The following is a 24,466-nucleotide window of genomic DNA, read 5'->3' as shown; positions in this document are numbered from 1 at the left end:
ATGAGATCTGGGGAGAGATTCTGCAGGGGACTGGTGGGTTTGCCTCTGTGGGACTGCAGCACTCACTGGTCTGCAGGGAGAGTTTGGGTGGTAATGCTCAGACCAAGTGGACCATGGAACTCACCTGACAGGAACCTACCTGACCCTCATGGGAGCCAGGGCTAGGAGGAGGTAAGGCCGGGCCAGGCTGCAGCACCCAATAACACATATAAAGGTGAGTAGTGAGGGCAGACCGCACCAATTGCACTAGCTGGCACATGTGAGAGCCTGGGTCTGGTGGGGAACTTGGGGAACTTTCCTGTTAGACTGCAGCTCCCACTAAGGAGTGTAACAGCTGGGCCTGAAACAGGCCAGGCCAGGAAAATCTGCAGCACTCTTCAGCATTTGGGTTGGTTGTCAGCATTTTTGTGGGCCAGGTCTGGGGGCAGGTTGGGCTGGTCAAGGCCACAGCAACTACTGGCATGCAAAACAGCCAGGACAAGGTGCGAGCTACTCCAGGTTGAACTAGGCTACAACACTCGCCAGCGAGAACTGAGACTGTGGGTAGGTCATTCCAGGCTGGATTGAAGAACCTGCCAGCACATACAACATCTAAGGCAGGGAATGGGCCTGGTAGGAGAACTCTGGGGACTCCTCTGGTAAGCTATAGCTCCCACTGGTAAGTTCGAAAGCTGGGGTTATATGCAGACTGAACTGGGCAAGGCTGTAACATCAACTGGAGCTCATGAGAATCAGGATGGGTGTGGAACATGCCAGGTTAGGACCTGGCACCCACTGATTCACAGGAGAGCTGGATCTGGAGGTAGGCCAAGCTGGACTAGGCTGTAGCGCCCACCAGCAAGAGCTAGAAGGGTGCAGTCCAGTCAGACTATGCTATAGTATCTGCCAGTGATTGCCAGGATTGGGGATCAGCCATGTCAGGCTGGCCACAGCAACCATCGACACATATAATGTCCAGGAAAAAAATTGGTAGGGGAACTTCGGGAATTCTTTTGCAAGGCCTCAGCCTCCACTCATGGTAGGCATGAGAGCCAGGGCTAGGGTCAGGCCTGGTGGGGTTATTAGGGGTCACCCCAACTAGGCTGTAGTACCCACTGTTGTGAGTGAATATCAAGTCTGTCTGGGCTAGGCTGAGCTAGGCTGAAGTACCCATCAGTTTGCTTGAGAGATGAGGTTGGAAATACAATTAACCAGGCAGCAGCATCCACCAATATATACAATGGCTAAGAAGGTGATGGACAGAACCTGACACTGCACTAGCTGGGACACACACGAGCCAAGTCTGAAATCACCCAGGCAGTTTCCTGGGGGCTTCCCAACTAGATGGCTGGACTTAAACCCTGGCCACAGGAGAAACCACAATATATGTGGGTCCAAACTTACAGTGCAGGTCTCAGGACCGGATCTCATCAGTTTTTGATGTGAGTGCAGTGGACAGAATGCCCAGATGCACCTGGGAGACATGACAGCCAGATCTTCTAGACAAGAAGATGATGTCAGATGCCTCATCAGAGGATAGAAGGCAGAGCAGTTGGACAACTCTCCTAGCCAATTTTATAATATGTCCCTGAACATATGGATGCACTAAGGTAGAGTTGGTCAGCTAACAGACCTTGAAAGATTTTTCAACCCTGATGCAATGAAGCTGATGATGTCTCAGAACTATGAAAAGAACTCGAGAAACAGCCCTGGAAAATTTCCCCCTGCAATGGGGCCTCTAATGCACCATCAAAAACGATTGTCCCTCATCCCCAGGGGCTGAGGCAGTTGACGGCAGAGTATGGGCCCCACTCCTCCTCTTCCTGTGGACCCAGAAGGAAAAAAAAAATTAAACCATCTATCCTACCCAACTTCCTCCATACCTTGACCCTCTCCAACCCAACTGGAGATCCACACAGGCATGCATCCCTTTCAACTATAGAAAAAATGTTTAAAAAATTGTTAAAAAGAATTAAAATCTTCCCCATCCCAGAAAGACTCAATGTCAACGTACAGAGTTCATAATGCCCCTTCATGTTTTGTGCATTCTGCTGTGTTTATTTTTCATGTTTTATATAGTCTGCTGTATTTCCTTCAGTCTATGATGAATAGCTACAAACTTTAACATTCCTTTTGTCTTATTAAAAACTTGCATTCCAAGTATGAGTTTTGATGTTATCATGGATCAACGCTCATTTTTTAAAAATTCTAGAATTGTAAATGCTTCCATTATGCCCTCAGTACAATTTGGCAAGTCTTACTAGGACTTGATGAAGTGAAATGAAAATGCCTACATGCCATGTGACTTTTCTCTGCACTCATGTGACAGAACAAACCAAGACTCCCTACTATATATCACTGAAAAGTCACCATGGTGAGTAACATATTTATATAAGTTCCTCTGGCAGTCATTAAAGAGTAGATTTCGAAGTCCAAATTCGTTGAGATGCTGCTGTAAATCTCATCTATAAGGTCTCTGTGTGTAAAGACACTTAACACTTGTGACAAGGACATAGTTTTTTTTTTTTTTTCATTAAAACCTCACAGTGCAGAGAGACATAGGTGTTATCATCAAAGAACACACCTAGAGCATGGGGGAACTTAAGAACATTGGTTCTGAGTGCAGTTGGAGTAGATAGGGGAAACGCACATGGAGAACCAAAGCATCTGAAGCCGGTGAACAGGTTCAACAGAGTTGGGTGAAAAGAGCGTGAGGCTCACTCCACGGACACATCGTGACAAAACTACAGAATAACTTAACATATGACTCAAGTTCTAGTGGTGTTCAGATTTTGACATGGCTGATATTAACACACAAATAACCCTGTAGATTTGCTGAAAATAACAAATCTTGAAATTATAATTGTGTGAACCACAGATATTTTTTAAACAGTATTTTTTTTAAAAGATTCATTTGTTTTTATTGGAAAGTCAGATTTACAAGAGAGGAGAGAAAGAGAAAGATCTTCCGTCTGATGGTTCACTCCCCAAGTGACTGCAAAGGCCTAGTGCTGAGCCCATCTGTACTCAGGAGCTAGGAGCCTTTTCCAGGTCTCCTATGCAGGAGCAGAGTCCCAAGGCTTTGGGCCATCCTCTACTGCTTTTCCAGGCCACAGGCAGGGAGCTGGATGGGAAATGGTGTGGCCAGAAATGAAGCAGCATCCATATGGGATCCTGGCACATGGAAGGTGGCTCTAAAACTTATTTTTTATTAATGTCTTCCTCTATCAGTTTATTCATGCAAGTGACAGTTCATTTGCATCTTTAATGTATGTACACAAAGAATGTGCAATTATAGAACTGTTATTACAAGATTTTATATCTACTAAGTCAAGTTTATTTTTATTTCATTTTAGAATTAGAAAGAGACCAAGAATTCCCTTTTGTTGGTCCCATCCCCAAATGCCTGAATAGCTAGGATTTGGCTGGGGCTAGAATGAGGAACATGGAATTCAATGTGCTCTCCCAAATACGTGAGCAGTCACTGCTGCCTCCCAGGGCCTGTCCAGTGGGAAGTTAGGAGTTAGGAGCCAGGGCCAGGAATTCAAGCCAGGCACTCAGTCAACCAAAATGTATTTTAAGAACTTATTCTGCTTGTGATAGCTCTTGCATATTTATATCTTATTATTTATTTTTCTAAAATAATAGCCATACTCATTTCCATTTTTGAGATTTTAAAGTTAATTTAACCATTTAAACTTCAGCCTCCACAAAACATATATAAAGCTACTCAGGGTTTAAAAACAAAAATAGATGCAAAGTGAGGTTGTAACATCTGACTAAAGAAGTAGAAAATGATGTCACAAAAGAAAATTTGATGAAAGAATGAACATCAGGAATATCGGCATTATAGCCTAAATGTGCTCAAATTTAATCTTCTAATACACAGCAAATAAGTTCTTTTACTTCTAATAAAAGCACATCATTGTATTTTAAATTGCATCATTGTGGTACAGGATTTATTTAAAATAAGAATTAGAATAAATTACAAGTATCTAATGCTTTAACTTTTATCACTGTGTTAACACTGTTTTCTTCAATAAAAGAAGTTAAAATGTTAAATTGCTCTCAACCTGAGTAAAGTAATGATAAATTAGCATAGTAAAATTTATAGTTCATGGGACTATCTGATTAATAAATTTTGTTTAAGAAAGCTATAAAATATCAGATTAAATTCCTGCTCAGTGTACAAATACAGAAATCAATACTCAGTAATTGAATACAAAATGACTCAAGATAAGTAATGTTAACCAAATCATTTTAGAGTAGGGCATTTCTGATAACAAGCCTTTTTCTTGAAAGTTCACTATGGATGAGAAATAAGCTTGACTCACATCTAACATGATACATGCTGTGTTTCTCCCCTTGATTTCTCTATGAAAAGCTTCTGAGCTCCCTGAAAGGGGGTGTGACCTATCCTCTGCCCAGCTTTTTGAGGTTGCCCTGTGACCGGATAGCAGTATGAGCAAGGGAGCTGCCCACAAGGCAGCTGAAAATGAACAAGGGCCCAGGGAAGAAGACAGTCCTGAAGATTAGGCTCCTGCTGTCCTCTGCAGAGACCTCCAAGGAGAGGAGCCGTAGGAGCAAACAACAGGACAGGTCGAGATAGGTCTCGTTGGAAGATAAAGTTAAAAAAATAAAAGTTCATCTTCACAGTGGTTGTTTAAAGAACTAGGATTTTTTTTTTCTTTTAGTATCTTAGGAGGTTTATTCCAGTGGGGCAGGAATGGGGTGGGGGGGAGTGGAGAATAGCAGGGAGGAGGGGAAAGGAAAGGCAAGCCGGAAGAAGAGAGAGAAAGCCGCATCTGGGGGCCTTTTTGTTGGCAAGGTGTGGGGGACAGGGATTGTGAGCAGGCCCCAAGGGACTGGTGCCTACAGCTGAATTAGGCAGTAGGATTTAACAAAACCCAAGGACATGCAGAAAGGAAAAATGGCTGTAACTAAAAGAGAACAAGAGAAGAGTGCAGGCTCTTATAAGTTTGGTGATGGTTTCACCATAAGCTGATTTTACTACTACTCAAATGCATATATAAAATACCATTTTTCAAACAAATGAGCAGAACTATGCTTATGATCCTGAGAAACACTTCAAAGTTGCATTTATTAATCTGAAAGGCAGATTGGCAGTGAAAGAGAGAGAGATGAGGGGAAGGACCAGAAAGAAAGAGAAAGAGAAATGGGCCGATCTACTTTCTGGTTCACTTCCTAAACACTGGCAAAATTAGACTGGATCAAACTGAAGGCAAGATCCAGGAACTCCACCCAGGTATCCCAAATGGGTGGCAGGGGCACCAGTACCCGAATCACCTTCTGGAGTCTCCAAGGGGCATTATTAGCAGGAACATGGATTGGAAATGAAGGGAGGCCTCTACCACAGGTACTAACACACAGGATGTATGGAATCCCAGGGGACAGCTGAACCCACTACAACTTAACATCCCTCTCCCTCCCTTGATTTGAATGGCAGAGAGAAAGAGACAGAGAATATCACCTTAACAGTAGAGGTCCCAGTCCCTGGATTCCAAGCAATAGTCATCAATATCCACACCCACATCATTAAGCTTGCCAATCTAGTGATGACTTAAAGACTACACTAGAAGGGACGTTGAAACATTTGCCTAAACACAACCTGAGTCTTCTCATTATCTTATTAGGGTAGGAAAAAGCCTAAGAAATGGACTATAAAAGTGTTCCCCACTAACATCTTGGATAAAGTGTCGAATAAATTTTCAAGAGAGAATGGACATGGTAGATTGGTAGACTGAGAAGCAACACATCTCATTCTGTGCCATCTCTACAACTCACTTCTTGCAAGCTTGTGCAAATCCTTTCACTTTTTTTGGCCCACCAATAGTCTCACAAGCCAGTACAGAAGGATGGGTTAGATTCCTACTAATATCCACTTTAATTATAGCCATTCCACTTACCTACATTATCTGTGTTTTCTCATCCACACACACAAGCCCCTATTTCCTAATGCCTGCAAAGCTCAAGCTTCACTTGGGGCCATCTTCAACAAAAAGCGTTGGCGAGAAACGGCCATGACTCATTGAAGTGCACTAATAAGCATGGTTGTAAATAACAACATTGCACCAAAGCCCAGATGTTGCCAATAAATATTAGCCAAGTAACCCCCAGGGGAAGAGGGGTCATTCCAGAAGCTTCATGTCTACAAAGTTGACCTGTAAATGGTAAGGGAAACATGATAGATCTGCATGAAGCAAGAGAAAATAGGTCAACTTCTGCAAAACAAAATAACCGTTTAAGTCGACCAAACCCCAGACACACACATACGACACTGCAAAAACAACATTCATCTCTAAGCCTAACAATTGGAACCAGGTGCCGGGCATTTGGAACACAGAAGAAATCATGAGTCACATAAAAGGAAATCACAGCATCAAAATGAGGCAGAGGCATTAGCTGACGGCTGTCAGCTACACACAAGCACAAAATGGAGCACAGGGAAAGAACATTCCCTGCCCTGAATGTCCTGGCAAAGGCAACGAGCCGAGACCCAGGAGCAAAGCTTTAAAATCTTCAAATGTTGAGTTCGTCTTAATTTAGTAGTTTACAGTTAAAACTTTTGATATCTGCCTTGTGTCAAAACTAAAGTCATGATCAATGTAACGTATATGAGTTGTAATGTATGAGTGAAATTCACAGCTTAAGATTTGATTATTGTTTAAAACCCTTATCTATACTCCTGCAGAACAGGGTTTTTTTTTTCTTTCTACTTACTGAATTCTTTCTTTCATGAAGCATTAAACTTGAGACTACAAAGCAAACTGAAAGTAGGTCATTGCAAAAATTAAAAGGAAAAAAGGGGTTGCTGTTGTAGCACAGTGAGGAAGGCTGCCTTCTACAACACCTGCATGCTATAGGCGTGCTGGTTTGAGTCTTGATAGTTCCACTTGAAATCCTGATTCCAGCTAACGAGCCTGGGAAAAAAGCCAAATATGGCTTCGTGTGCTTGGGCATCCATTGGGAGAAGTAGAAGAAGTGCCTGGGTTGTGCCTGGCAAGCCTAAGCTTTCGCTCACTGATTCACTCCTACACACCTAAGATGGCAACCTGAGGAGAATGGGTATACCAAAGTAAGTCTGTCTAGATCCCCCACAAGGGTAGCAGAAAACCGATTCCTTAAGCCATCTCTGCTGGCTCCCAGGGCTGGCATTAAACTGGAATCAGGAATCAGGAGATTCCCACTGAGAGCTGGGAATCAAACCCAGGCACCCTGGTGTGGGATATGGAAAACCTAATCAACACCTTACTCACTAAGCCAAATGTCCGGCCTTTTATTCTTCAGCTCATGTACAATTTATGCTCATTTGATCATCTAACTTAATTACATATACAACACTGCCAATAATCCAAATAGGATATCTTTTAAAATTTTTGCAATATGAAAATTATCTTTCCACTAAAACTAGACACAATAGATATTATTTGCACAGTGAAACTAGAAACTAGAGCAAAATCTCCTTATACTACTTTATATATTAAAAGTCAGCTGAAGACTAAAGGCACATTCATCATTACAAGAACACAACAAAACAACAAACAATTGAATCTCTTTTGTGTTCTAAGTTACTAAACAAAGTAGAGATAGAGGGTGGTAACACAAAATGATGATCAATAAATATGGACATTACATAGTTCAAGAAAGCAATGAAGGTACATGTGAGTAATAGCTGAGTTAGAGGATCAAGTCTTGGGGCTAGTTGTGGCTTAACAAATTAATCCTCCAAGTGTGGCACCAGCATTCCATATGGTACCAGTTCATGTCTTAGCTGCTCCACTTCCAATCTAGCTCCCTGCTAATGACTTGAGAAAGCAATGGAATATGGCCTAAGACCTTGGGCCCTGCACCTGCGTGGGGATCCAGAAAGAAGCTCCAGGTCTGGCTACAGATCAACTCAGCTCTGGCCATTACTGCCATTTGGGGAGTGAGTCAGTGAATGGAAGATATCTCTGTGTCTCTCCTTCTCTCTGTAAATTTTCCTCTCAAATAAAAACTAAACAAATCTTAAAATAAAAAAAAAGAATAAGATCAGGGTTTTAGGCAAGAATGCCCATATAATTCTCACAGGGAAGATTAACACTGATGAGAGGATATGGAGTCAGGCTGGCATGTTGATTCAGTAAGCTCATCCTCCCAGTGTAGTTCCTGTATCCCAAATGGCCATTGGTTCAAACCTGGGCTGCTCCACTACTGATCTACATCCTTCAATATGGCCTGGGTAGAATTAGATGCGTACATAAATCAGATTCTTCTGGTTGTTGAATTGAGAATCATGTTTTACAATGTGTAGTATGGAACCTTTGCTTTAAAACCCACAAAGGAGAGCAAAAATTAATCAAGATCCTCAAGCTTTCATTCACAGGCTGCCTTCAATCATATTGTTTGTACCAACACAGGAAGTCCAGACTGTTTTAGTCAGTTGTTACCATAAAGGAAGAAAGTTTAACTGACTTGTGCCCATTAGTGCCATCACTGTAATGGCAGAGCTTCACAAATGTATTTTCTCATTCATGGAGCTCAGGCTAAAGAGGATTCAGTACCATAAATATTTAATATTAAATCCATAGCAACTGCCAGTATTGAGAAATCATCACTACTGTTCCATAATGCCAAACTTTAAAATTCTATTACTTGTAATTTTAATTAAGTGGTAATAATGTTTTCTTATTCACATTTAAGATTTATTCCTGCATGCCACATTTACTTTATGTGGTTCATATTCAACTACAGCCAAATATTGAGTTAGTGTTCAGCTGTTTAGCATTTATCCTACAGATATATTTGGCGTAAGTCAGGGACTCTAGACTTGTGCCCCCTAGAAATTTGTATGTTGCTGTTGTAACCTCTAATTTGCCTGCGGGACTTTGGAGAAGTGATCAGGCTTGTTTGTGGTCATGAATGTAGGGGTCTCTGTGATGGGATTAGCACTCTTGTAAGAGGAAGAGACACATGAGTGTCTCCTCTCTCCCAAGTGCGGAAATGAAGATCAGGAGATAGAGTCAGTGATCCTGACAGTCGTGGATACCAGATAACAATGCTGATGGGCTGAAGCAGTTTAGCATCTGAAATCCTGTCCAACTCTGGACAGAGCACAGTGATGACAAGCCTCTCATCTGAAAATCGGAGATGTTTGCCTAAATCAAGTTTGTGACAACTGCCACAGGCTACAATCAAATATTTGCCTGGAGGGACAACCTAGACATTTTGAGGATGAAGAGTAATAGAATGGTTGTGAAAGTATCTGCCGTTCACTGTATGGATGAGGTACCACTTAATACCTCATTCTGGAAGATTCTCACATGTGGTCAACCACTGGAAGACATGTGAAGATTTATCCTTCTTGCTTTTTGGGGCCCTAAAGATAATGACATAATTATTAGTGATAAGGGAAGAAAATCCTAAGGCAAAGGGTTTTCCGTGTTGTCCAAACTGACTTATGAATCCATTTAGCAAGAATTCAACATTGGTTATATGCCACAGAAACAGGTGCTGATGTAACAGCAATGAACAAGACAGACCAGATCACTGCTGCCAAGGAGTTTAAATACTGGTATAGAAATAAAATAAACAAAATAATTACAGAGCACAAGAAACTCTATGGATGAAATAAATCTTGATGTCTGAAGGAGTGACTGGTGGACTAATATAGTTAGGGTAGTTGGGAAAGACCTCATAAAGAGGAGTATTTGAACTGTATCTTAAGAATAAACTCCTATATCTCAAGAAAAAACTGCACAATGATGAAGAGAAAGAACAGGATGATGAATAGAACAAGGTCCAAAAGATTACTTTAGTATGGTCAAGAAACTGAAAGGCAGCAAAGAGCCTAATGGGAAACAAGCAGACCCCAGTGTCTTACAGAGAGAGCGAGCTAGTGAGTGAGAGAGACAGAGTGCATCCATCACTTCCCAGAGGGCCTAAAGGGCTAGGATTGCCATATGTGAAAGTCAGGAGCATCATTCATGTCGCTACTTGATTGGTAGGAGCCCAAATACTTGAGCAACTTCTGTTTTCCCAGGCCATATGGAGGCTGGATCAGAAGTAGAGTGGCCAGGACAAGAAACAGCACCCACTGGCCCAGAGTGGTAGCCTACCGACTAAAGTCCTCATCTTGTATATGTAGGGATCCCATATGGGCTGGTTTGAATCCTTGCAGCCCTGCTTCCCATCCAGCTCCCTGTTTGTGGCCTGGGAAAGTAGTCAAGGATGGCACAAGGACTTGGGACCTTGCACCTGCATGGGAGACCCAGAAGAGGCTTCTTGCTCCTGGTTTTGGATTGGATTGCAGCAACTTGGGAGTGAATCTTCCTCTCAATCTCTCCTCCTCTCTCTAAATTTGCTTTTCCAGTGAAAATAAAAGAAATCTTTTAAAAAGAAAGAAACAGCACCCATCTGTGAGGCCAGAATCACAGGTGGCACCCGCACCAAATTTGCCACACATTGGCCCTGTCATATTTCTTACAAGAATAAGCATGCAGTTTTACTTGATATTTCATGAGGGACCAGTTGAGCTGCACCTGCTGATTCAGGACTACTCTATGGGAAACTGATTGCAATAGGGTGAGAATGAAGTGACAGCCAACCAGGAGGTCACCAACAGGGTCCACAGGAGAAGACACAATAATGAAGAGGAACCTTGTGATGACAGTGGATGTGGAAGAAAGGATGTGGATTCAAAAGGAATCATGGCTGCATAATGAAATCACATTATGTTATTTACATTTAATGCAACAGAAAATGTTAGAGTATCTTAATTCAATTATGATTGCAAAGTCTATTTCTTAATGTATCAGTGGTGGCAGGGAAATTTGAAATCTTTTACTACTTATTATGGTGTTTCTATTCTTTCCCAGTATAAATTTTTTAAAAGTTTTATTTATTATTATTGGAAAGTCAGATATACAGAGAGGAGGAGAGACAGAGGGGAAGATTTTCCGTCTGATGATTCATTCCCAAAATAATCACAACGGCCAGTGCTGCGCCAATCCGAAGCCAGGAGCCAGGAGCCCCTTCCAGATCTCTCATGGGGTTGTGGAATCCCAAGCCTTTGGGCTGTCCTCAACTGCTTTCCCAGGCCATAAGCAGGGAGCTGGACAGGAAGTGAAGTTGCTGGGACTAGAACCGGTGTCCATATGGGATCCCGGCATGTTCAAAATGAGGACTCTAGCCGCTAGGCCACCATGCCAGACCCCCCAACTATAAATTTGTATAAGTACAAGTAGAATACCAGCTATGGATATTTGTACCTTAATGGAGACAGCAGAACAGAAAAGCAGATGTGCGTTTATAGTAATTTGCAGTACCATCACCCAGTTCTCAGCGCGATTGCGAAAGCAGTATACGGTGAGCTGTCCAACACCTGCAATAAGTTACACTGAGGCGCAGCAACATCCTTGAAGTGCACGAAGGCATGCAGGTATGCACTGGAATCACAGGTCCACTGCTTGCCACCTCAGTGAAATGCATCCACTTTTTCAAAGTCTCAAGCAATTTCAACATCCACCATGCTGAGCTATTTACTGTGTGTGCCATCAACGGAAAGTCTCAGTAACAAATGATTACCTGAGCTCACATTTTTACAGATCAACAGCAACTTACTAAACTAGATGAAATGCAAAAATATGCATCTTGTAATGGAGAGTGTGTGTGTGTGTGTGTGAATGCATGTACATGTGCTGAGGGGCTCAGTCTGTATCTGCTTAGACAATGTGTTTCTGAAACTACCAATGCTCCTGGTAGGAACTAGCGTAAGATCCCCTGTTTTTAGTATGGCCAAAGATCCTATGCTGCTCTCTTTCACAATCCTCCAGCGTTGCCACCTCATCCTCCTGTAGATTCTGTCCTACCTGCTTCTTGAGTTCACCACTTGCCTGGGTTTTCAAGGTTCACAGATTTCTCTCCTTTTGTCCTTTGTGTCTTTTCAAGGATGGGGAGTCTTTTTATAATCCTACAGATATTCTCAATGCAGTCTTGAGTGCCACCTCCTCTTGTTTTCTCAAGTACCATTTGCACATTTGCCTTCATATGAATGCATGTAATTCTGAAATATCCTAACCAAGCCTAACTATTATGGCTTTTAAACTGTTACCATGGTTGTAGAGGGTGCATATTGATCTTCCTGGTTTCAGGCTGGAAAAGAACAACAGTTGGGCAGAGTGCTACCAGACTATCTATAGATCAAAACATCTTTTGCAAAGCCTACCTGTGCTGTGTTAAAACTGTGATGGAACTGGAACTGGGCACTCTGACCCAGCACTGGCAGAAGCCCATCTCTTCCATTATTCTTACAGGGAAAACTCTGCCATCTGAGCCCACAAAAGTAACAATAGCCAAAGGGCTTAAAGCACATGTGATTTCATCTAGATTTGTCAGCTCAAAGGCGAGGAGGGCACAGAACATTTGTCCAACAAACTGCCTTAGGTCAATCCGTGGCACTATGTGTTAAGATCTTGGAGAAGTCACTTAATCTTATCTGAGGCTCAGCTCCTCGGTATAAAAGAAATTAGATGGTTAAATGCTACCTGGGTTTTCTTCTTTGTTAATTATACTATGAATCTACAGCTTGAATATATCTTATTTAGTACCACCTTTTGGTTTGGAAGGCTTAACAAATTAGTAATAAAGGTTTGCCTCTTCAAATAATGAGTATACTACATTTGTTCTTGAGATGTTCCCAAGGTCCCCATTGTATATAAGTATTGGGGCCCTGGAACATAAGAGTATGAAATCATTTTTGCTTGTCTCTCTTGTTCTGATGCTTGACAGTTCTTCAGTATGCCTCATTATGTCCCATGAATCATGTCCTTTCCTATCACTGGTGGCATGAGATTGGTTTGACAATTTCATTTGGAGACATTCTTGTTCCTTGTTGATTGAGCCAAGAATACTGAGAGCCAAAAATGAGATCATTCCATCCCCAGATTGCCAGATAGCTTCTCAAACGCTGCTGGGCAATGTAATTTGATCAAGGTGCAATCCACCCCTTCTTCTTTTTAAGCTAAGCCTAAATACTTTGAGTTTTTTGTTTTAATCCCTGAGTAATGGCTACTAATCACTGGTAGAAACACCCACCAGTTGCTTTGCAGTCGACGCTCATTGTCCACCTGTGGCCCATCCAAAACACCAGCCTTCCTCTTCCTCCTGCCCTCAGCACCAAGTTCCAGGCCAACTCCTTTAACTCTGTGCCAAAGAAATACAAACTAAATCTAATATTAACTTAATGAGAAAATGTTAGCTGCTGCCAGAGAGTCACATAATGCGTCCCAAAGCCAAGTGCAGGCAATTACTCACTGTTTTAGATGCTGGCATTGTTTCTCCCTTACATAATACAGCACTCAAAATCTGAGAAGATTCCATGCAGTGCCTTAACCTCTTGGTTTTGCATAGCTGGCCAGATTCTCAGCGTTAACGGAGTACATTTTCGTTTCAAATAAACAGATCATTTGTACATTTAATGTTAGCGAAATCAACACTCTGAATTTGGAACCATTAGGCTTAGACTTGAATTAACATCTTCCTGTAGTTATTACCCAGAACTTATATTCTGGTAACCAGTTTTATAATTAAAAATATGAGGAAGAAATGCAGACGTGAGGGATTCATGAAGAGCTCTGGCATCATAAATGGGCATCATGGCTGGAAAAGTGGGTATCTATCTGCACAGAGCAAGCTTTTATTTGACAACCGTAAACACATAGCCTGGAGAAGTTTCCTTCTGAGCACCTTGAAAAATCAAGTCCAGAGGTCATGATTTGCTATTTCCCCAAAGCGTGTTGAGGACAGTTTTGAGGAAGATGCATCCCAGAATTCCAAGATGTGAGGAGCCAGAGCTGCCTATTCAAGGGTTCATCTCAAGCCTCAGCTATTGTTGCCAAGGAAGTTCAAATCCCCATCATCAAAGCGGTTAGGAACATCTTTTTAAAAACAGACTCCTGAATATTTTGAGATTTTTTTAAAATAACACACCCATATCTTGTATATACCCAGGACCAAGACATTCCAAGAGGGAATGCCATCTTGAGTGCCATCTATTCCCTGAGGGAATGTCAACAAAATTTCATTTTAAATTCCTATTTCCAGAACACTCCAATGGTCCCCTATCCTGATGAAGATAGCACCATTCAATAGAACATTCTTCCATGGCAATCATGTTCTGTATCTACACTGTCTGAAACTGCAGCTCCTGTATACATGTGATAACTGAAATGTACTGATACGAAGAAAGAGATCAACTTCAACATTATTCTGTTTCAGTAAATTTAAACAGTCACAGGTGGCTGGAACCGCTACATTATATAACACAGGTAGAAAGTAAATCCATGATCCTTAGGCAGAGTTAAAATCCATGTACAGCTTGACCCCCAACACGATTCCAGTCTTCATTTCCACAACAGATACTCTGGCTGTGAGAAACTGGTGTGGAGCTCACCTGAGCACTGCAGCTGCCACAGCTTGGCTCACGATGCTTGGGCTTCATTGCTGAAACTCTCCTCTGTGTTTGGAGTGCTCACCATTCCAGTTTTACAGCACAGATTCAGTTCTAAAGGTGCCATAGCCCCCTTTTTCTTCTCAATTTTGTCCCCACTACCATGTGAGTAAAGAATAGATAGAACAACAAACTGAACCATGACTTTAATACACGGTCAGGGTTATCGAGCTTATTGAGACACAGGGTTCAGGTAAAGAAAAACACAAAAGCACCTAATCAGATGCCCTCTACAATACAATATACATATAAGCACAAAGATACCAAAACAGTACATAATTTTGGAAAATAAACCTTTCAAAAGGAATTAAAACCCATGTGGGAGAACTTTGGCACCTTTAAAGGCAAAATGCTAACCCAACAAAGAGAAAGTTGTGATTGAAGTCCTAAGGTTAATAGGAAAATATCTGTAAGACTCTAAAATAAATAATTAAGAGAATATAGATCTTAAAGAAGTTGACACAAAATAGGGATACAGCTAATGAAAGTTCCCCTTCCCATAATTTTAAACTCCAGATATAAGATTTCTTAAATCATGGGTTAAATGCTTTCAGATTCAGTAAAATCTTTATATAGAGGACAATTTTACATAGATGGGAATGCATCATACACTGTACAGTAACTCACTCTTCTGCCTTCTTCGCCTTAGAATCGGCATTTGCCTCCAGAAGCCCTTCAGTTCTCCTGCATCCTTGTAAAGGAAGAGCTTTATTCTATTGCATAAATACACACCCAGAGTCATATGAATGGACATTTAGGCTATTCTCAATGTTTTTATCTCCTAACAAGTTCTAGAGTCACAGTTCTCCTGGGCTTTCTTGGTAGACCTGCACGATTCTTTCCCTAGCACAAGTTCCTAGAAATGGAATGCTTAGCCACAAATTACACTCATTTAAAAATTTTGATCACTACTATCTTATTTTCCTCCAAAATGCTGTACCAATTCACACTGCTGAAAAGCCTTAAGTGCACACATTTTAGCCAGCGGTTTTGCAGTTAAATTTAGGTCATGTTACTAGCGGTTCAATTCTTTACTCCAGGAAAAAGTGATGACTGATAAATCCAAAACTCCTGTAAGTGCACAAGAGAAAGCAGAAATGTCTGCACAAGCACATAATATACGCACCTACTTTGTGGTATGGAAACATCAGGGAGCGATGCACCCAGTGCTTGCAGTGAACACACAATGCCACTTCCAACTCGGTCCATGCCCACCCATCCTCAACTACTGTTGTCAAAGTCTTACATGAATTAATGCACAATTTGCCCACGTTTTACTAAAGCTTTAGTCTGATAAAACCTGAAGCATTGCATCAATGTTAAACTCCCCAGAATCTCCTTCTAACCTGCTTTATTTGGACATTTCGATCAGATTTAGATATTATAACAAGGTTCACTTATTTCCACCTCTTCTCATAAATCAAACTCCAGTGATCAATGACCAATTCTCTATAAAGTGTACATTATCTTAGGTAAAATATCTAGTACATATAACTCACAATGTCTTTCCTGCTAATGACTTCCTACTCTTCACACACACACAATCTAATGTCATCAGTTTGAAATTATTCACAAGAAAAAAAGCGATTATGGCAATTATTAAAAATCGTAGATAAAGCAAAAAATACCATTTGATTTGAAAGAAGACTGAGAGAGGATCAAAGCATCCATGGCACAATAACCAAAAGACCTTTCCTGGTACGTGTAGCAATTGCTCTCTAAGGATTAGACGCATTCACTCACCCAACAATTGCAATTTCCATGCTAAGAACATACAAAGTAAGCAGCCAAATTTCACGACAGTTAATTCCAAGGGGAAAATGAGTACATCTTCAATATTTATACAGGATGAATATTGGTGAGTTCCATCACAGAAAGCCATTGGAGGAGGACATCCTCATCTTTATAAAACCTACATCTAGCCTAAACACTAAGAGGGACAAGTCCACAGCAAAAGAAAACAATTTTATTCTCCACTAACACAAGTATTTGTTAATCTGTCTTATAGAATTGTTACAGGAACACAGTTCCTCACATTTCCATAAGTGTGTGTGCATGTGTGTGGTATATGTATGTCTGCACACATACACACTTTATGAAATAGCAGTTGTTACAGTGTCAGCAATACTCCTCATATGCATGCAAACTTGGAATTTTTTCAAAGTACTTAAAATCTGGCAATGAATTCATTGCTAAAGTTAATAGGAAAAAAAGTTTATTTTTTCCCCCAAAATAAAAGTAAATGCTTCTACATGTATGGAACTGCTTGCTCTGTTAAGCAGATGGGAGCAATAGCTTTTACAATTTTTATTCTAGAAATGAAGAATCTGGAACTCAGAGTGCACATGACATGCTCAACACCCTAATGTGGTGAATCTAAGTCTGGTAGCTGGTACTGACAGCTTTAAGTTCAAGGCATTTTTCTCTACAAATCATAGCTCAGACTCTTGCTATGAGACTAACCACAAATGTTCATCAATTTCATTCTAAAGGAAGTGTAGTCAACATGCTCATTTATTACTACTTTTCATCAAGATACAGCACTAATTGAACTGAAGAGCCAACAGTAATTAGTGAAAACATTATTTTCCTGTGTGCTGACCCCAACCTATCAGACCCGTAGGTTTCAGAGTTTCTATGATTTACTGGATCATTTCCTACCTTAGCCGTGTCTGCTTCTGCTTGCAGTCGCTTGGGGGTTCCTTTCGAGTCAGGCACCTTCTGCAAATTTTTGTTTTTAATGGATTGAGATTCCACACCTTCACCTTCAATTTGCAGTTTAATACCTTCAGCACAGGCAGGGTGATCGATACCCCGTGGATTCAAACCGCAGTGGAGAGCTGAGAAAGAAGCACAAATGGAACTCAGAAAACAAATCACATAAAGAGAGTGCCGATGACAGAAAGTACTTCATCAGGTCCAAGAGGGAAGAAACAAGGCCCCTGTGAGCTGAGAGTCGGTGTGATAACCAACAGAAACGATATGGTGAGGGCGAACACAGGGTACAAAACCACAAGCTTGGAAATCAAAGAGGCTTCAGTACAAACTCAGAACCCATCCATTCCACATTGTCTGAAAATGATCAGGCTGTTAATCACATCACAGATGAGAATATCATTTCAGCCCGTTTAGCGACTGCCTTCCACACCCTTGCACTTAACCTGCATCTCTGCCTCCTCCTGGAAAAGTGGTCATTCCCTCATTCTATTTCTTCTCTATTCTTTAAGCATCCGTCCAAGTCCACCCTCTCAAATTCATTCGATCAATATTTACTTATCAAGAACTTACAAAGTGTTATTCCTGTTTCCCACTCCAGAGACACAGGCTCATCTCAAAAGAACCTTAATCTCAGTAAGAGAAGAGGAAACAGTGATTCTATTTTACATTAAGCATTTTAAATTTATTTTAGTGGCAGAGAGAAAATGCCATTTCCACCTGCTGGTTTACTTTCAAATGCTCAAAACGGTGACTCTTGAAAGTTTAACTCTAGCTTAGAGAAATTGTCACAGTAAGAGTCAGACATAAATAAAATGGCTGTTCCATATCTTACGTCAAATGCAAAAAGGATGTCTCAGTGCTAACACATTCCAAACTAAAGCTTGACATTCCTCCAAAAGCAGTATCTATCTCCAGTTTTGCCCAATTTCTTGCCTATACTCCAAGGAGTCCCTCTTAACATCATTCTTTTCATGACTCACCAATTCATTCCACACATCACCAAAACCAGCAGTCCTCCACATCAAGGACAACCCCAATTCATCAACTGTACCTCACCTTCACTGCCCTTACCCGTTCGAGCCAACTGCACCTCAAAGTTGACCATTCAAGAACCTCTTTAAAAAGGTAAATACTCCTTTTAAGGCATTTTAAAAGTTCATGGAAAATAAAATTAAAATGTTTGTTTTGGTGCAAAAATTGAAATCCATGAAGAGTGTTTTTCACAACAAGCAATTTGTGTAGTTTTTCAAGATTCTTTTTATGTATATCATTAGTCTATCATACTTAAAACTTTGTAATGGGTTTATTTTATTCTAGATAATTAAAAAGCCTTAGAGCCATGTTTCAGAGAGAGGGAGGAGGGGAGAACAAACATGGACTTCCATCTGCTGGCTCATTTCTCAAAAGTCCCCAACACACAGGGATGTGAAAGGTCAATACTAGCAGCTAGGAACTCAATTCAGACCTTCCATATGTGTGGCAGGAACCCAACTATCCAGGCCATTGCTGCTGCCTCCCCAAGTACATGTCACCTTCTGGTTATCATCTTGCAGAAGGGGCATCTTGACTAATCTTAAATTTCTTCACCCTAACTACCTTCTGTTCTTATTGGCCAGGACATAGAATTACATTATTGAACTAAGACCATGGAAGTTCAAACAGGATTACCCTTCAATTAAGTGACCTTCACTAAAGCTAATTCTACAAGTCTCACTGATGGCGCTATTTGACAGGACAGGGGAAGAAGAATGCGTGGTGGGAAACCAATCACAATGTTCCAATTAGGTAGTGGTGGGAAGAGAACTTGGTAGCCAAAGGCTACGAAAGCATGAGGGTAACTACCATTATCCATTGGTTTCTCTCACACATACTTTCCTACTGACACTGACTATCCAATTAGGTAGATTAAAACTGGTGATTTAAAAAAAGGTGTGCTTGTGTAGGGAACTGGAAGATTGTCCTGGGATGGGTTTAAAGATTACTAAGTCAAAGCATAACATAGCTTTAGTCTTTCCTCTGCCGTAGTAGCTCTGCTGCATCCAGACTTGAAAGCCATGGCCTGGCAATACCATTGAACAACAGGTAACTTCCAATAGCTTTTATTTTTGTTGTTTCTCTGTTGTGTCTCCATCATATCAGGCCCTTGTGCTGCCTTCATCTCTGCTTACTATACTCTCCACCAATGTTTCTATCCCAGGTCATTCTTATAGCCTCATCTTCCTCCTGGCATCAAGGAGTCCACCCAATTCTCCCAGCTGCCTTACCTCACAAGCTGCAACCTTCTGGCATGCAGGTAGCCCCCCATCTCCATGATCTACTGCCAGATCCACAACTGGCACTCAACAGGAACATAAGCATACGTCCAGTAGCAGTGAGCCAGCAGTCTCTCTGTATACGACTAGATATTCAATCAGAAGAAAGCTTTTTTCTGCAAGTAAATACCTCACAATGTAAGATGTCTAGGTGGGCATTCAGCACAGCAAGGAAGACACTGCGCAGAATGCTCACCTTCTAACTTGAAGTGCCCGGGCTACAGTCGGGATTCTGTTTCACACTTCAGTTCCCCACTAACTTGGGTTCCTGCCACCCATGTGGGAGACCTGGACTTAATTCCTGGTTCTTGATTTTGGCTAGTTTAACTCTAGATGCTACAGGCATTTTGGGGAGTAAGCCAGCAAATGGAAGATCTCTGTCTCTGCCTTTCAAATAATAAATGGATGGTATATTTAAATAGGCAGAATTTTTTTAACTTTCTAAATATATAGTCTTTTTTCACTCAGGTTAATTCTTCATAGTGTTTCCTAGACTGTAAACACAATAATTGATTTAGGTTGTGTGTGTGTGTGTGTGTGTGTGTGTGTGTGTGTGTGTGTAGTGTAGTGTGTGTTTGGGTTTATTTATTTAAAATGATTTCTGACAGGCTTTGATTCGTGTGTCCTTAAATTTCACATCCATCATAACTACAAATCAGGCCACTTTCAGTGGTCTTCTACAAAGTGTGACCCCTGTCTCTTAGGGTACCATGCAAAAGGTGTTGCTGATTGCTTTTTTATTTTTGTCTTCGTCAATACCCCTCTGTGTTATCACTAAAGCTATTTATTTAATTTAATGGGCTCAACAGCTCCTGGGTCAGCTTGGACAACCTTTTCAAATTCTCCTGATCTTTCTGACCACTCACATGTCTAATCAACTCTTAGTTATTGAACTGACACTGCTAGGAGCTTGTGGTCTCTACCTGAAATGTTATCATGCCATTTTCATTTAATTTGAATGTCACTAATGTTGAGTTCTCCAAGATGAAGAATTAAAAACAGAAACAGACTCCAAAATTATTATTTTTCAGAAAAGTACAAGTTTTTTATGTAAAGGCACATATTATGGTATTATTATCAGAGCCATTTTAAAGGGAACATCTTTTTTTTTCTTTCTGTGAAAAAAAATTCCTTCCCTTCCCTATCAACCCTGAAACTGGAAATTAAGTTATGTAAAGTGATGTATCCTCTGTGGAATACTGTATGTTGTTCCTGAAAATACAGAACATAGAATTAGTGTTTGTACTTAAATGCTGAAGTGTTGGATCAATCACAAAAGAACTGAATACAAGGATTTGATTAGATACCTGCAGACTCCCTCATGTATGCAGTAGTGTCATTAATACCAGTCAAAATGCAGAAACAACCCAACTGCCCATGGACAGGTGGATCATTTTAATTATGCATCCATCTAACAATATCTTCTGCTTTAGGAAGACATGAAATTCCGACATGTTCTACAATCAAAACAAGTTTGAACACATTACACAAAGTGAGACAAGACAGATACAAAGGATAAATAGTGAAAAATTCTACTTCTAAACTGTTCTTATAGCAAATACTCAAGAATAGCAATTATTCATTTCCTAAGGGAGGGAAATAATGAGTTACTGATATGAAAAGGGTTCTAGTTTGGGAAAGATCAAAATTTCTAGAAATGAACAGTGGTCATGATTGCACAATTAGTGTATTGCATCTAATTTCAACTTAGTTCATAAGCAGAAAGACATGTAACTTGCATATCAAAGTTTATCAATGTGATATTCAACTGGAATCTCTATTTTCTTTTTTTTAAGCAAGGATAAGATAACTTAAGAATGTTCTTGGGGCCCGGCATGGTGGTGCAAGTGGTTAAGGCCCTTGCCTTGCACGCCTGGGATCCCATATGGGCGCCGGTTCTAATCCCTGCAGCCCCGCTTCCCTTCCAGCTCCCTGCCTGTGGCCCGGGAAAGCAGTCGAGGATGGCCCAGAGCTTTCGGACCCTGCACCCGCGTGGGAGACCCGGAAGAGGCTCCTGGCTTCGGATTGGCATAGCATCGGCCGTTGTGCTCACTTGGGGAGTGAATCATCGGACGGAAGATCTTCCTCTCTGTATATCTGCCTTTCCAATAAATAAATAATAAAAATAAATCTTAAAAAAAAAAAGAATGTTCTTGGAAAGGAAGTGTCCATATCGGTCTCAGCTTGAGAGGCACGATTTGGATCGCTAATTGCTGCAGGTGAGGTGGGGCCTCCAGAGCCTAACCTCTGGGTAACTAGATTCCAGATTGACAGGTTAGAGTAACAGCGCCAGGCTTCATTTGTTTTCTGGTCATGTTGTGCAAGATCAGAGGGATGCACTGCAGTTGTGCTTTCATATGGAAGAACAAGTGGCTCTTATTCGACCAGAAGTTGCCCAATCTTTCAGTCCTTCCAATTATTGCCCATGCCACACTTCCCTTGCTGTGAGACAAGGCAGATAGTCTTATTCAAATGGGATATTCCTTTATTCCAGGCTTTTCAGGCAATAGACACATGATACACACATATCCAATGCCATGTTAGGATAAACTGCCTCCCACACTGAGGATACATCTGCTGGCATCACACGCAACTGCTAACAACTCTCCAAGATGTCTTTTATCTACTAGGTTGAAGCCAACCTTTTGCAACAATATCCATTCCCTTCTCTTATTTGCAGTAACAACTCCTTTAGGAAATATTAGCTTTATTCTTTTCACTGTGAAGCTATAACTGATCTTACTCTCAATAAATTCTTCTAAGCAATGTTGAAAATTCACCTCTTTTTCTGTGTGAAGACCATATGTTGCAAGTGTTCATTAACATGTCTCTAATTTTTTAAGTAGAAATCCCTGAAAGCTTGTAACCACTTCTCACAGAGCTTTACAAAACAGTGTCTAGCAAAGCCATTAATTTATAATAAGTACACGATCATGGTTTATCAAGTCAGCATGGGAATGATAGAAATACACTTGTTGCTACACTTGTTGCTACACTTGTTGCTACACTTGTTGACTTGTTGCTACTCACTGTCATTCTCCTATTACAGCAAATAGTTTTCAGAAGAATACTGGCTGCATACAATTTTATTGTGTAATCCAACCAAATACGTTCAATAGCAGAATGAAAGTAACCTTGAAACTACTGATTTAGCTCTTACCTGAAAAAGCAGACTGCCATATTCACTCACGTATCTGCATAGTCCAAACATCTCAGAAATGTTACTAAATGAATAAATGATCTCATGAATAATATACTCCGATGTCCATGATGTCCATGCACATTCCTTATTTGCAGCCACACATAACTTCTTGGCATTATGGGCTTTTTTGCACAACTCCCTCAAATACTAGTGTAATTCAGAGAGTTGTTTAAGGTAGAAACTCAAGGCACACTGCAGAACAGAGTGCTAGTGCTATTATCACCAGAAGACAAATCAATGGGACTAACCAGTTTTGGAATTGACCCTCCAAAAGCTTGAGGCAAGTAAACTGCTTTTTTCCTAATAAGCAATGTATCTAAGTATTTCACTACAGTAATGAAAATCTGAGTACTACATGTTATATTTCCTTTGCAGAGTCAGTGTCGGAGGAAGAATCAGTATTTATTTTCTCCATCTCCCGCACAAAATGAAGAAGCCCAAATTATCAGGTATCAATTGAGATCAAGCTGCCAACATGAATTTCTAACTTTTCTGTCTGCGAACGAAGGTAACATCTCTCTAACCCTGGCAAAAGAGGTAGCAAAGGTTAGCTAAAACAGAAGGTTTATGTAAATTTCAAAGTTTTGTAAACCAATGGAAATATGCAAAAGTATTTCTTTTCTGGTAGCTATTGTGCATGGGACTCATCTTACAAGTTCTTTCTCATCCATGGCATTGTTATTGCATATAAAATGCCACTGATTTGCAAAAAATATTACTAATCTGAAGCCAGAACTGCAAAGAGAGAGGAACAGAGTTACACTGTACATCTGCTGCATAGATTCCTTAGTAATGTGATAACAGATCTATAATACGGCCCAGCCATCCTATTCCTTGGAATTTAACCAAGGGAAATAAAATAAGCGTATTAAGGTGTTATCTATACCCCCATGTTCAGTTCTTCAACTCACAATAACCAAAATAAGAAATCAACTTAGAAAATCATACAAACTGCTATATATACACACATAAATGTATGTGTGCATACTATATATCAATAATATAACTGTATATATCTATATAACCACATACACACACACACACATATATATATATAGAGAGAGAGAAAGATACTCCTTACCCATGAAAGACTGAAATGGTGTGTTTCCTCAACAAAATGTATGCAATCAGAGATCATTATGCCTAAGTGAGAGAAACTAGTCACCAAAATGCAAACATGTTGCTTCCTCTGACTTGTGGTAACCAATAAACACAGAAACAAAATATAATATATATGAGCAAAACTGACATTTTGATATTTGATTATTTTTATAGTTGAATCTATATAATTTTCTTTATGATTTATTTTTATCATAATGTCAGATACACAGAGAGAGAGAGAGAGAGGGGAAGATCTTCCAACCCTTGATTCACCCTCTAAGCAGCCTCAACAGCCAGAACTCAGCCGATCCAAAGCCAGGAGCCAGGAGCATCATCCGGGTCCCCCACACTGGGGTGCAGGGTCCCAAGGCTCTGGACTCTCTTTGACTGCTTTCCCAGGCCACAAGCAGGGAGCTGGATGGGAAGTGGGCCTGCCAGGATTAAAACCGGCACCCACAGAGGATGCCAACGGATGCAAGACAAGGACTTTAGCCACTAGGCCACCAGGCTACTGCACCAAGCCCATATCTATATTCTTGAGGAACAGTGTTTCTCCATTTGATACTTTTTGGATATTGAATTTAGTGGACGGCTAATTTTGTGATTATCAACAAACTGAAATTATGCCATTGTAAAAAGTAAAAC

General features: G+C 40.7%; 1 protein-coding gene across 2 annotated transcripts in view; it reads right to left on the bottom strand.

Moving 5' to 3' along the window:
- SAMD12 (sterile alpha motif domain containing 12) overlaps positions 1-24,466 on the bottom strand; it is a 446,863-nt gene that overhangs the window by 395,939 nt on the left and 26,458 nt on the right. For both annotated transcript variants that reach the window (XM_040979381.1, XM_040979382.1), the window contains exon 2: positions 17,150-17,328. In XM_040979381.1, the coding sequence (XP_040835315.1) occupies positions 17,150-17,328 (179 nt within the window). The remainder of the gene's footprint in view (positions 1-17,149; positions 17,329-24,466) is intronic.

This window comes from Ochotona curzoniae, unplaced genomic scaffold (genome assembly GCF_017591425.1).
Source record: "Ochotona curzoniae isolate NIBS_2020 unplaced genomic scaffold, NIBS_Ocur_1.0 contig_3190, whole genome shotgun sequence".
NCBI classification, from domain to species: Eukaryota; Metazoa; Chordata; class Mammalia; order Lagomorpha; family Ochotonidae; genus Ochotona; species Ochotona curzoniae.
Note: the sequence above shows the minus strand (reverse complement) of the source record. Positions and strands in the feature narration are given on the sequence as shown.